General features: G+C 48.2%; 1 protein-coding gene across 1 annotated transcript; it reads right to left on the reverse strand.

Moving 5' to 3' along the window:
* Nucleotides 1-3,772: 3,772 nt before the first annotated feature.
* On the reverse strand, nt 3,773-4,388 carry PRR15 (proline rich 15; the record flags this gene model as incomplete). Its single annotated transcript, XM_081996490.1, has 1 exon — nt 3,773-4,388. Exon 1 carries the CDS (start codon nt 4,142-4,144, stop codon nt 3,773-3,775), a length of 372 nt encoding a protein of 123 aa, XP_081852616.1. The 5' UTR covers nt 4,145-4,388.
* Nucleotides 4,389-13,280: the final 8,892 nt, after the last annotated feature.

Genomic DNA, 13,280 nt, shown 5'->3' on the forward strand with positions numbered 1-13,280 from the left:
AAAAAAAAAACAACAAAAACCCAACCAAAAAACAGTGAAGACCCCTCTCCTCCCCAAAACAGTGAAGTCCCCTCTCCACTCTTTCAGTTCAGTTTAAGTCATACCCTGACATAACATCTGAGGTTAAAAGTCTCGAGGCTTTCAAGGCATTTATTCTAGAGTTTCCACTTTAGGATCATTTTCTACAGGTGCTCCCTATAATCTTTGTTGAGGTCCAGACTGACAAGCCTACAATAGCATGGAATGATTCACCAGGCAGCTACTCAGATATTTATTTTTAGTTTTGGCAAGAGCAGGAACAAGCAGGCATATACTTTGCAAGTTTATTTGAAAAGTTCACTCTATTTACTAAATACTTATTTTTTGCCCCAAACCTGCAATCCTTAGTAGTATCTGCAATAATATTAAGAAAATTGCACTATAATTGACATAGCTGAGGTTGAACCTCATCTGCTTACTTCCATTTATTTTGTCAATATGTCACCGCTTGCTTTTGCTTTTAAAAACAAACAGTAACTACTTTCTCAGGCACCCTATTTCCTACTTTCTGATGCATGATGTTTATAAAGGAGATGAGGAAAATACCTGTATCAAGAATGCCAACAGCCTTTTAATAATTCAATGCACAGAAATGCCCTATTGTTGTAACTAAGCAAGTACTCTCCAATACAAAAGAAAGGTCTAACATTCTCCACTTCAAGGGTTAAAAAAAAATAATTCCGATGGTCCATAAAATGCCGCCTTTTTCTGCGACAGCTTAATTCATTTACATGCATATAGATTACTTAAAGCTTTATCTGATGCTCAGACTGAGAAACAAGAGGACTATTTCTACGCTACAAGTTGGTTATGGCCAACGGGGCTTCTCACTCCTCGCTGTGGTACACAGGTCAGCACTAAGCTAAAGGTATTGCTGCGTGGCCCTTGCACAGAGGGCGGGGAAAGTGAGACGAGGCAGTCAGCCCGTTTTCTCATGGATCTAGTTTTTCAGTGGCTGCTATCAAATTCATTGAAGCAAGGATTTGACTGAGCAGGAAGATAGAATTACGTCTCCTTCCCACAGCTCAAGGTCAGGGTAAAGATGGAGGATGGCTGCGAGCGAGTCATTTTATGTGCATTTATTGACTTTGTATTCTGACCAGATTTCCAAGCTGAAAGTACGATGCACAAGGATTAAGACATGGCTAATATTTAGTCACATATTAACCAGTATTGATATCGAATCTTAACAGCAGCCATCTGAACAGCATACCACACTTCTTCTCAAATAAAACACGAATTAGTAGGTATCTTGTGCCTAGGTAAGGACTTGCAACTAATAAACCTGAGACATTCCCAAAGAGCAAATAGAGGTTCACTGTAGAAAGAGGTAGCTTGGAGGTACAGAAGAGAGGAAACTATTTTCACAGCTGTGTAAGGATTAAAAATATCGAAAAGCATCTGCATGAGATGTGTGAAACGCTAGTCTGCACACTCGGGCCTCTGGATAGTTGTGAGGGTCTGACCCTCACAGAGCTCATGCTAAACCAGACATAGGGGTAAGAAACGCACCAGTGCAATATCTGCTTACTTGTTCTTCCATTTTGGGCACCCACATACACAAAAAGATCTTTGGGCCCTAGAATACATAAATATAGGCAGGACTTTTTGCCTGTAATAAATACATGTTGCCCTCCAAACGTGTATGACAACCCTGGCAGCAAAGCCACCCCATTCTGCCTCCTTTCCCCCCGCCCCAAGGGGGAAAGTTAACTACAGCTAACTCCAGCTGAAGTACGGTTCTTCTTCATCCATCTCTCCGTTCCCAGCTTTTAAACTTCCCTTCTTCTCTCTCACCCCCCTTCGTCGGAGGCTGGGTTTGCTCCAATTGCTTCTCTCTCAAGAGAATCAGAATCCTCAGAAGGATTTCAGACGCCCCTTGACAGAAGAGGCTCCACATCAGAAAAGCATCTCTGAGGAGAAACTCCCCCCATGACTCCCCAGCTCTTTGCTTGGTCAGCATGTAGTCAGGAACATAAAAAGGCAGTCCAAACCCAGTACCTTGTAGTTTTACTAAATGAAATAAAAGCAGCATATGTCTGCACACTGGGTAGAAAAAAGCCTTTATGGAAATAGATTTGATGCTATAGTCCCTTTGTCCTTGGGTGTCAGAGTGGCTGAGTGAAGGACCGGTAAGTACCTAAGCCAGCTAGGCTGAGTTTATCGCACAGGAGTTTTCAATGTCCATTATATATTATTACACACATTGAACCATGCGGCACTTGCCCAGCACCTACTGCATCATTTCAGTGATTGTCAGTGACTGGTTTAATCCATATTTTCACCTGGAACTCAGCTCTCAGCTCTTGTTTCCTTTCCGGTCACTTTTTATTTTTAATTGACCTTAAATCATGAGTTACAACCAAACAAAATCATAACTGCATCATACTTGACTGCTAGGAAATAATTTTCAGTCCCTGCCACTATGTAATATGTAATTTCTCACATTCAGAAAAAGTCTAAAACCATTTTAACAATATAAAGTATATTGAAAATGCATGTAAAATAAATAAATCAGTTGTTGCTACATCACCTACTACCAAGAAATGTGTAATTGCTGAGTGATTTTAGCTGAGTTTGCTCTGTAAGGCACAACACCAGTACAAATCTGGCTTAGAGTTTACTTTGTCCTAAAATCCAGGGATCCATGTTAGAGGGAGCAGAGAGCTGCCCGAGTTAAAGCACATTATTTTGCTATCAAAAGAAATCCTGGGAATCTTTAACCTTGCTTCACAAGCCTCGGACACGGTAAACAATAAAGAACATTTCCAGCGGTGCCCAAGCCTATTTCCACATTAGGAGTACAACCCTGCCTGTGCTCTCCAGGGCTGGTCTTGTCTCCCAAAAGAGTATTTACATTTTATCACCCAATTTCTCATCGGAGCTTCATTATGCCAGTTATCACCAATTATGCAAAAATCATGTGTTCCCTGGGTAAAGAGGGTGGATTGCTAGACAGCAACCGGCCTCCCTCTGTAACAGAACTACGGGAGATCAGCCTCTGAAACGCCTGCTTATCGTTACACAGAAGAGGGAGAAAACCAGCATGGTCCTGCCTTTTGCATATTTAAATACAACGTGATGTGGGGCACAGGGGAATGCAAGCGCCTGCCCCTCACCATACCTCTCTTTTGAACCCCGCTGGGGAAGGAGGATGGGTTCACGGTGTGCCTGCTAACGGCAGGGCAGGACCACATACGGAGGCCCTTGGCCCTGAAAATTAGATAAAAGCACTTTGTTCCCCCTTTCCTTCGATAAGGCAGCGTGTGAGATGAGAGCAGCAAAGTGCCTTCTCGGCCAGAGAGCCGAGAAGAGCTGGGTTACAGGCCTGAGAAGTCAACGTGTTGGCTCCTGGCAAGGGCTGGGGGTCGGTGCAGAGACCCCAGCATCGGCCCTGGGATAGCACCTTTGAGTCCGCTCACCACAGTACAGGGAGTGGGGTGTTTATTGGTGTTATTTTGTTAAGACAATCACATTGTCCCATCATCTGGGGGTCTTGGAGGTGTTTGTGTAACACAGCACGCGATTCACTCCTCTGGCGGAGGTGACGGGCTCCTCGCAGCGTCCGGTCAGGGCTGGGGCGGCTGCTGCCATGCACCTCCATGTCGCCCACGGCCAACCCCAGCTGTGGGGCAGCAGCAGGCTCCGTCCACCTGTCCTGCCGGTGCTCCGGCCACCCGCCCAGTGGCGGCTCCTCACAGGCTCGCGGCTCCGGGAGCGAAGCCCTCCTGGGCTACTGGCCCCCTTGGGCGGCACGGCCCGGGGCACCGCCGCCGTCGAAGACCTCGGGGCTGTCGGCCAGCAGCGAGGTGCGCACCTTCCTCCTCTCCTTGAAGCGGCCCGAGTGGGAGACGCGGAGGCTCCGGCGGTTGCCGCCGCCCGGCCCCGCGGGCTCGCCGCTGCCGAAGGGGGGCGGCTGCTCCTCCCGGCCGCCGGGGCTGGGGGGGGCGGCGGCGGCGGCCTCGCTGGCGGCGGCGGGGGGCGGTGGAGCGGCCGCCGCTTCCTTGTGCTTCTTCTTGTTGGTCAGCGACTTCCACCAGGGCCCCGCCGAGCTGCCCTTCACGCCGGCGCGGGGGGCGGCGGTGGCAGCGGCGCTGTCCGCCATCTCGGGCTCCTGCGGGGCGGGGGGGAAAGAGAGCGAGGGCGGGCTGGCAGCCGGGCACGCCGCCACCCCGCCCGCCGGGGCCCCGCCGCCGCCCGGGCTGCCGTTCCCCAGCACGGGGGAGCCGGGCAGCCCCTCGACGCGGGCAGCTCCTGCCGGGACGTGCCGAGCAGGGAGGGACAGGTCTTGCACGGGCGGGCGCGGGGGGGAGGATTTTGCGCTTTGCCGCCGGCAGAGCCCCAGTGACAGGCTGTGAAGCGCCACCCCGCCCTCCCGTGCGCGGCTGCCGGAGACAAGGAAAGGTAAATCAAGCCCCGGAGCCGAGCCCACCGGTGAGGCCGCGGGACCCGCTCCCTGCCTCTCAGCACCCCCACAGCCCCAGAAGTGCACCGCGAGGCCCGGTACCTCGGGGCTGCTGCCTCCCCGCGGGACGGGGCCGGGAGCCCGCGTACCCCCCCCCGCAGCGGTGTCCGGCAGGGGAGATGCCCTGGGGGCTCCAGCGACGGGGCGCCGCTCCCTCCCCGCCTCCCTCCCGGCGCCCCGCGGTGTAGCTCCCCAGCGCGACAGGTACGGGAGGCGACACTGACCTGCGGGCGCCCGCCGCCACGGGCAAGCGCGGCCGCTCCTCCCTCCCGACGCCGCGGCAGGGAGGGAGGGAGGGAGGGAAGAGGCCGCCCGGTGCCGGCGAGCTGCGGCGGTGAGCGGCGGCCGGCCGTTCTGTGCGGCGCGGCGGCAGGTGGCGGCCGGCCCCGCGGCTCGCCCCCGTGGGCGGGGCGGCGGCCCGCTCGGCCCCGGAGCCGGGGCGGCTCCCGCTCACCTGCCCGGCTCCCGCGGTGTGGGGCGGGGGAGGGGCACCGGCCGGCGGCCGAGGGAGGAGCGACCGGCCCCGGGGTGCGGCGCCGGGTCCGCGGGGATGCAGGGAGGGCGGGCGGGGGAAGGTCGGGGTTCCCCTGAAGGGACACCCGGCGGGGAAGACCCTTAGCGCGGGTGAGGCAGCGCCGTGGGCGCATAATGGCATCCAGGGCTATCACCAGCGGCGGACGCCGTGTTGTCATCGTGCGTGGCTGAAACAGTAACGCGTTTGGTCTGTGCACAGGGTAGATGTGTGTAGGCGAATGTTTTGTAGCCTTGAAGAAAATTGTCTTTAATTGCCCATCTTTAAAAAGTGAGTGTAGCTGACACGCTAAGAGAGCCAGTGCCGTCTAATAGTTATACTTGAACTGGCTTAGAATTGGGACTTTGAATTTCTGTGTATGATGGGATATATGGCCATACAGATGTCTTTACCTTTTTTATTCATCCAGAAAGGAGAAAAATTATTTGCTTATACCACTCTTTGTGTTAAAAAATGATGATTTGCTCTTTGGAGAAGTATGCCATGTAATATTCATTTGATCCCTAACACCCCTCTGATCATCTACGCAGTCAGTTACTCAAGGATGCTTATGATTGTGCAGAGGAGTTTGTGAAAGCAGAGGTGTTTCAGCCTCATCTTCTTTTGCAGATCAACAACTTCCGCTTGCAGCTTCCCCAAATAGCCCATAAAGATAAGATATATGGAAATTGGTGAATGCAGGTTACTGAGGGAGAGGAGCCCTGGGTGAGCACTTATAATCCTTCTGTAGATTGCTCTTTTTGAACCCAAAGGTTTATGAATAGGGAAGCATGCATGCACACACACTTGAAAGTACTCTAAACTGTCTATCATACTATCAGCAGCAAAAAATCTCTTCTGTGGAATACAACAGTAACTTCCAGTGAGAAAAGATGGCCTTTACATTCCCTCCTAACAAGAAAGCATCTAATATTTTCAAAGATGCATAGCACCAGGCATCAGGCTCCATTGGGCCAAGGACAGCAACAGACCATAGGGTCAAGTTTCCCTAGTGAATGTGACCTACTGCTTTGCTAATCATTTGTATCTTTAGAGAGAGAGAACACCAGCATCTCTCCTCATCTTGTGTCCCAGGAAAGTGCCTGGGAAAAAGGAAATTTATGGAGAAATAAAGGTAATTATTATATTTAAAATCCCTTTTCACAAAGATATTACTTGACATGGACATTGATAGCTTCCATTCTGGTTATAGACTTATACAAAACATTTGCCACCGTATTACTTGGTTATATTATTTTTATTACCACAGACCTGACCTCTTAGCTCACATAATGACAAACGTACATCAAATTGGTGCATTTTTTTCAGTTAAACCTGTTTCAAAGAATGAAAGACATTTGTCCTCTTTGACACTGTACTGAAGGCAGGGTCTACTGAAAAGAGACAGGCAGGTTGGAAAGCTTTGTAAGAGACATGCGAGTGGGAGGGTGCTGCCTGCACGTGTACGCAGCGGCACAGGACAGCAAAACCTGCTCTGCGTTTGGAAGTCACTGGTACAACTCAGTCACAACATGCTCTTACACAAGATTGTCACTAAGGTTAGTGTTTGTATAAAAACAACTCTGACAGTGAAAATGTATGTTCCGCCCCATTCTTACTGCAACAGTACTTGTTGCATTCCTTCAGTATCATATATTTACAGTACCTATATAAAAAGGAAAGTAAAATAACCCATTGACTCTTTCAGTGTATGGCAGTTGGCTGCTATATTCATTTAATCTGACTTTTGCAGTTAAATTCTGCCCTTTCTTTGCAGGAGGAGAGGATAAAAATTAATGGGGTTTTGTAGTCTCAGGCAGAGTGGATGTGCAGGGTTCTAGCAGATGCCCCAGTACACTGCAAAATAAAACTGTAGTGCCTTTTCTCCTACATTGTAACATGCTCCTTTTGTGTAGGACTGGACCATATTGACATTGGGTCTCTTCATAATTTTGCAGTCTCTGCAAAGTTCACAAGTACCCTGGAATTCTGAAGATTTAGATTCCCAAAGACTAACTTTAATGTCAGCTCTCAAACTAACCTTACTTACAACACCTAAACGGTTACTGTGGTGAAAAGAAAGGAAAAAAAAAAATGTTTTTTGCACTTCCCACCATTCTTTTTCCAAACTTGCCAGGCCCTACTGCGTTCCAGTTGAAATTGGGCTCTGGAAACCTTGGATTAGGAAACCACACCCTTACCTAATTCTGTTGAGGGGACCCATCTTTACCCACAGTAGAAGAGAGGCACCATTCACTGCAGACATAAGCTTTCCCGACATCGTGGACTACTCAGCATCCAGCTGCACTCTGGAACATTTTGTTTTCCAAAACATAACAGCAAATTTAACCCCCATATTAAATGCAGTTACAATTATACCAAGGACATCCAACGATGCCCTCAAAGGCATAATGGGCACTAGTGAATATTGCTATCAGATCTCTTATTTATCCTGAAGCTCTAGACCATCCAGCAAATCTACTGAACTTTTGAAACTTGGGATTCGCAAATGCTAATCTTAGGGCTAAGGACATGTTAGAGCCTACTTTAGAAATGAGCATATGGCACTGGCACCTATAAAGAGCAGAACTCTTCTTAGGTCTGTGTTCCCAGCAATATTCAACATCATGCTTGATTCTTCAAGTTTCGATTCTTAAATTCTAACCCTGACATACAACTGAGCAACTGGCCCCTAGAAAGGAAATTTGCAACACTGATACCTGCTGGCACAAGTGGGCCTTTTAGCATTCAGCGTTAAAATAAGTCCTTGAAACTCCTGTATCTCAAAGCCTAAATGTCACTTTAATTTTAACCAAGGGACTGCTATGTGTAGGAAAAGACCACACAAAGAATGGGATCCCATCTGCATCAGGCTGTCTACTCTGAAAAAGCCAGCAGTAATTTCAGCTCTTTAAGCTTTAGATTTCCAGGTGCTAGCAGCATCTCAAACCTTAGCCTTTACCCTAACCACAGGAAGGACTCCCTTTTGTAAAGGGGAAGAACATTTTCCCTGTTGACACCAGGCTGCTGCTTAAGGCTGTGGGACTGCAGCATCCACACCCAGGCTGTGTCTGTCCAGCCAAAAAATTAGAGCCAGGGAGTGAGTTTGAATCCTGCACCTGATGAATTTGCCCTCCTGTTAGTGGTGACTCCCTGGCATGATTTTGGCCTGTGTCAGTGAATACTCACTGTTCAGGCATGGTTTGGAGGCAGTAAGAGCAAAGGATTATTCCCCTTAGGCAGAATGAATGAAACTGCACCAATTTGTCCCCATCCATGGTCCTCCAGCTTTATTGCAACAGGTTTTGCACCTTCAAACACTTCAATATACAACTACTCCTCATGTTACAGTCTAGGACATACATTGCATCACCTCAGTCTCAGGGCATAAAAATACCAGTTTGATTGGCTGCAACACAGCCCTTGCATTATTACAGGTGCTAAATCACAATTTTTTATTCAGTGCCTCTAGAAAAAAAAAGTACTCTCAAAGGCCACAGGTGACACTATGGGCCCTTGAGAGGACCTCACTGAGTACAGTGTAATGTGGATAGGGCAAGTCTGCGCCACTTGGCATGGGAGAGGTCCTCGACCACATTTCATTGAGTGACACAGATGTAGTCTTTCCTAATCTTACCTCCAGCACTAGTGCGGACAATATCCTTGCTTACATGAGCCCTCACAGTAGCTCTGTGAAGGCAACTAGTCCTGTGGTGGAACGTAAGATGTTAGCATGTGTTAGTGCTAGTGCTCATCCTCATTCAATGATAAGTTCAGCTTTATTAAGAAGTCTGTCTCGGAACACAACAGATTCTGAAACTTAACAACACCTTAACAATACTTAACAATATAATGAATCCCCAAAATGTCATCAAAACAGACCATAAACACAGCTCCTCAAACTTTCAGTTTCCAACCAGCCACCAGCCCTTCCTTGCATCCCAGGAATTCACAGCAGAAGCAAACAGAGGAGTGTAGGCCCCTAACACCACCAGCCCTTTTCTTATGCCTCTATATCCAGCAACAAACTCAGTCTGCTGCTTTGAATCCCAAATTCTAAATCTCATATTCTCTCTCACCCTTGTAGTATCTGAAGATAAAACCAAGGTCATGTTCCTAGAGCAGAACATAGAAATAAAGATATTTGTGACTGTTGATATCAGTACCCTTCCTAGCTCTGCAGGCCTTGCAAAAAAACCAGTTCATCCAATATCCATACTGCTAAGCAGAGAACCCACACACTGAATAGAAAGACAGAGTTGATCATTATTGATACCAGCATGCTGCAGTTCTTGCAACTTCAGTAACAACTCAGTTCTTTAGGCTTTAGATTTCCAAAGTCTATCCCTAATTCCTACCTTAATTATTACTGTGAGAGTCATGCCTACAACAACATAAACATGAATAACTGTCCCTTATTGACGTTAGCCCTATTCTTAATACTGAGGACTGTGCAGCATCCAGTAACAATACTGGTTCCTCAATATTTGGATTCCTAACCTAACCCTAACTGTTACCTTGTTAGGAACACCTATGGACCTCAATTTCCTTATGTTCTTGGGCAGCAGCATGTGGTAAATAATATGGATCTTCATGCACATTGGTCATACCCATACCTGCCCTATAGTAGAACAGAAAATAAGGTATCTTCAAATATTGCCAGCAGCAATTTGTATTCTTGAAGATCTACAGTTCCAAACCCTACAGCTAACCCTACTCCTCATTCTGACCTTCACGTTAGTAGTAACACATGGCTCATACTTTTGAGAAAAGGGAGAATACTTTGACCCCCACCTTGTCAGGCCCTGCAGAGCCCTGCAGTGGATGCAGCTTCCAGTGGTAAGCTTGGTTCCTGACATTCCCAAGTCTACTCTAAACTGAACCCTGACAGTTTCTCTGCTTATAACCCACTGCTCATTTCTATTGTAGCTTATAAAGCGCTGGCTCCAACTGACACAAGCTTTCTTGCTAACTGCAGTCCTTACAACATCCTGCAATAATCCAGGTCCTTCAGGCTTTGAACTCCCAGTCCTGGCTCTAGGTGTAGCATCAGCATAATTATATCCAGAAGACTGTGCCTTCAGAGAAAGATAATGTAAAGTATGGCCCCATGTAAGACCCATTGATGTCCTAAATCTGCAAGCCCTAGAGCATTCAGCAATAATCATAGTTCCCTAAGGTTCAGATTTCTGATCTTAAGTATGATCTTTACTTTAATCAAGGAATTAATCTCTACAGCTAAAGAACATAAAACGTATTGACGCTCTCACTCTTATCTCCGTGAGCCCTATAGTCTCTTCATTCCCTTTAGATAGCTGTAGGGGATATATTGAGGATCCAGTTAGATGGCATTCTTCTCCTTGTCTAAGTGTCAATTACCTTCCTACTCAGAGTTTTCATCAGTTCCTGGTTATTGGCAGGGGGATCTGTTGGCACTCCAATCTTCTTTCTCCCTTTTCTGCAGACCTTCAGTCTGTACTTGTCAAGAAAGAAATAAGAAGGCGGCCAGACTGTGGCTCGTGCCCTTTGAGCAAGGTTTGGGGAGAGTGCAGCATGGAGGGAAAAGGCTGTAGGCTCTCCAGCTGCTGCCAGTTTGGGGAGCTTGAACAGCTGTAGAAGTGCCTAGTTGTGGACCCTACTGTGAGCCTTCCTCCCATCCCTATCTCCTATTCTGTCCTCTCCGGCCCCTTCTCAGACAGCAGGGCAGCACCTAGCCAGATATTAGCAGGATCGGGGGGCAGGCTGCCTTTGCCCTGTCTGCACTCTGCGTGGGGGAGCACGACAGTGGAGGCAGCTGAAGGTAGAGCAGAAGAGGCTGTTGGCAGCCTTCACCTCCAGCTGGGTGGGAGGGGGAGAGAGCCGCAGCCTAGCTGGGTTAGGAAAATGCTCTCCCTCCAGACGTGTGGGTCCAGGCGGGGCCCTGTGCAAACATAGTTAATCATCTCACAGTGCCTCATGTGTACGGGTCCGCACTGTGCAGTGTTTGAGCTTATCATAAAAGAGAAGACACAGCTGCTCCACGCACTCTGCAAAACGCTCTCAATACCTACCTCCACTTTCACCTCCTTGCAGTGTGACTTCCCTTCAGCCCAGCTATTACTTATTTCCCCAGGCACTAAGGTCATAATGAAGACCAGAATTTTGCCCAGTACTATACCCGCAATCCCTCCTCCCTCCTGTATCCTAAATTTGACAGTAACACACAGCTGAGGTCTTTCAAGCACCTCATTTCGGAAGAGATCCCAAGCTGATACATTCCTTCCCAGAGTCTCAAGCCAAGGACCCCTGCAGCCCTGTCTCCTTCATTAAGCTCAAATGTTGTGTGAACCTTGAGACTGTTAAGTGTATAGGAAAGCGTAGTCTTACCTCTTGCTTAGAAGTAAAATGAACGTGGTACTAATTCACCCAGTTTTGTGCTCTGTTAGACCCATTCTGTAGCTTAAACTGACATCAGCTTGCACAGCAGTGAGTTGAGAGCAAAGCTCACTCTCCTTCGTAACTTCATTTTAAAAAGGTTTCCCGAGGAAACAAAATATCTGCACTTCTGTTCTTTGTCTGCTTCTCTTTTTGCAAAGTCTTCTCCTTCCTCAGTAACTTCTGCATCCTTTATCCAATTCCAATAGTATTTGACAGCGGGAGAGCGATAATTAAGTTTCACGACAACGGGTCTCTGGGTAGAGGAGCCCCAAATCAGTGTCTCCGTTGAAGAAACCCTTCAGTAGTTCCCCGTTCAGTCTTGCCTGCCAGCTGGCTTTCAGCACACTCCGTGTGCTTCGGAGTCAGAGACACCACATGCTGCCTCGTCTCCAGCACGGTGTTCTCAGGAAACCATTCCTTCGCTCAGTTGCCCCGGCAGGCTCGAAATATTCAAACCTGGCAACAATGAGTCTCTCAAAGATGGAGGTATAAAGGAGAGATTTCAGCTGTTCCACAGCACTTAGGGAAGTTACTACCTTACAAACCATTAACTGCACGTAATGTTTTACGTGGCGAGGCTAAGACACTTCTGCTTTATGGGAGGCAAGTTGTCTCATCCTGGCAGCTCCAAGAACCAGCTGTAAGGGGGTACAGAGTTGCAGCCATCACACCAGAAGATGGGGCTAGCTGAATGGCAGATGGGAAGCACAGGGCGATGCAGGCAGCAGGAGACTGCTGCTGCACTCAGAGCACACCACCAAAGGCCTTCTCCAGTAGCTGGAGGGGAACAAGGTTCCTGCCCAACATCCAGCTGCAGGCAGGCTCCCAGTGCAGTTGGACACATGTATCTCACCTGCTTCCAGAGGAGCAGAGCTGTGTTCCACTCAAGACAAAATGACCTAGCAGGGAAGTTACATCAGCTCAAACACAGACTTCTGAAGCATCTTTCAAATGACTCCTGCTACTTTCTAGTAGTGTTTCATATGAGATGTGTCATCACGCTCTGCTGAATGCTTTGAAGCAAAGGGGAGATCCAGTCAGACACATTTTTTCTATGTACCGGAGTATAGGCTTGCATTAGAAAGATACATGCTTTGTCTTCTGCTTTAGCAGTCAGTTTTGCAGAGAAAAGTCTGCTGGCTGTTTATTTCCCTGAGTCGTGAATTTGGAAAAAGAGATGATCAGATCTCAGAGGTGCTGCTCAGCCCTAGGTGCAGCAGTGATGGCGACAGTAAGTCTGACATAAGAGATGAAGTGTGTGCAGCACTAATGAAGCATGGAGGGAACAGGGTCCTTTTACTTCCACACTCAGTATGCCCCTGAGGATGATGGCCATTGGTTAGCTGAGACAAACATGGACAATTCATTAGGTATTCATCATAGAATCACAAAATCGTAAAGGTTGGAAAAGACCTTTAAGATCATCAAGTCCAACCATCAACCCAAAACCATCATGCCCACTAAACTGTATCCTGAAATGCCACATCTACACGTTTTTTGAACACTTCCAGTGATGGTGACTCCATCACTTGCCTGGGCAGCCTGTTCCAACGCTTGACCACTCTCTCAGTGAAGAAATTTTTCCTAATATCCAATCTAAACCTCCCCTGGCGCAACTTGAAGCCATTTCCTCTCGTCCTATCGCTGGTTACTTGGGAGAAGAGGCCAACACCCACCTTGCTACAACCTCCTTTCAGGTAGTTGTAGAGAGCGATAAGGTCTCCCCTCAGTCTCCTCCAGACTGAACAGCCCCAGTTCCCTCAGCCGCTGCTCGTAAGACTTGTGCTCCAGACCCTTCACCAGCTTCGTTGCTCTTTGGACACGCTCCAGCACCTCAATGTCCTTCTT

This window comes from Phaethon aethereus (genome assembly GCF_964289735.1).
Source record: "Phaethon aethereus genome assembly, chromosome: 2".
Lineage (NCBI taxonomy): Eukaryota > Metazoa > Chordata > Aves > Phaethontiformes > Phaethontidae > Phaethon > Phaethon aethereus.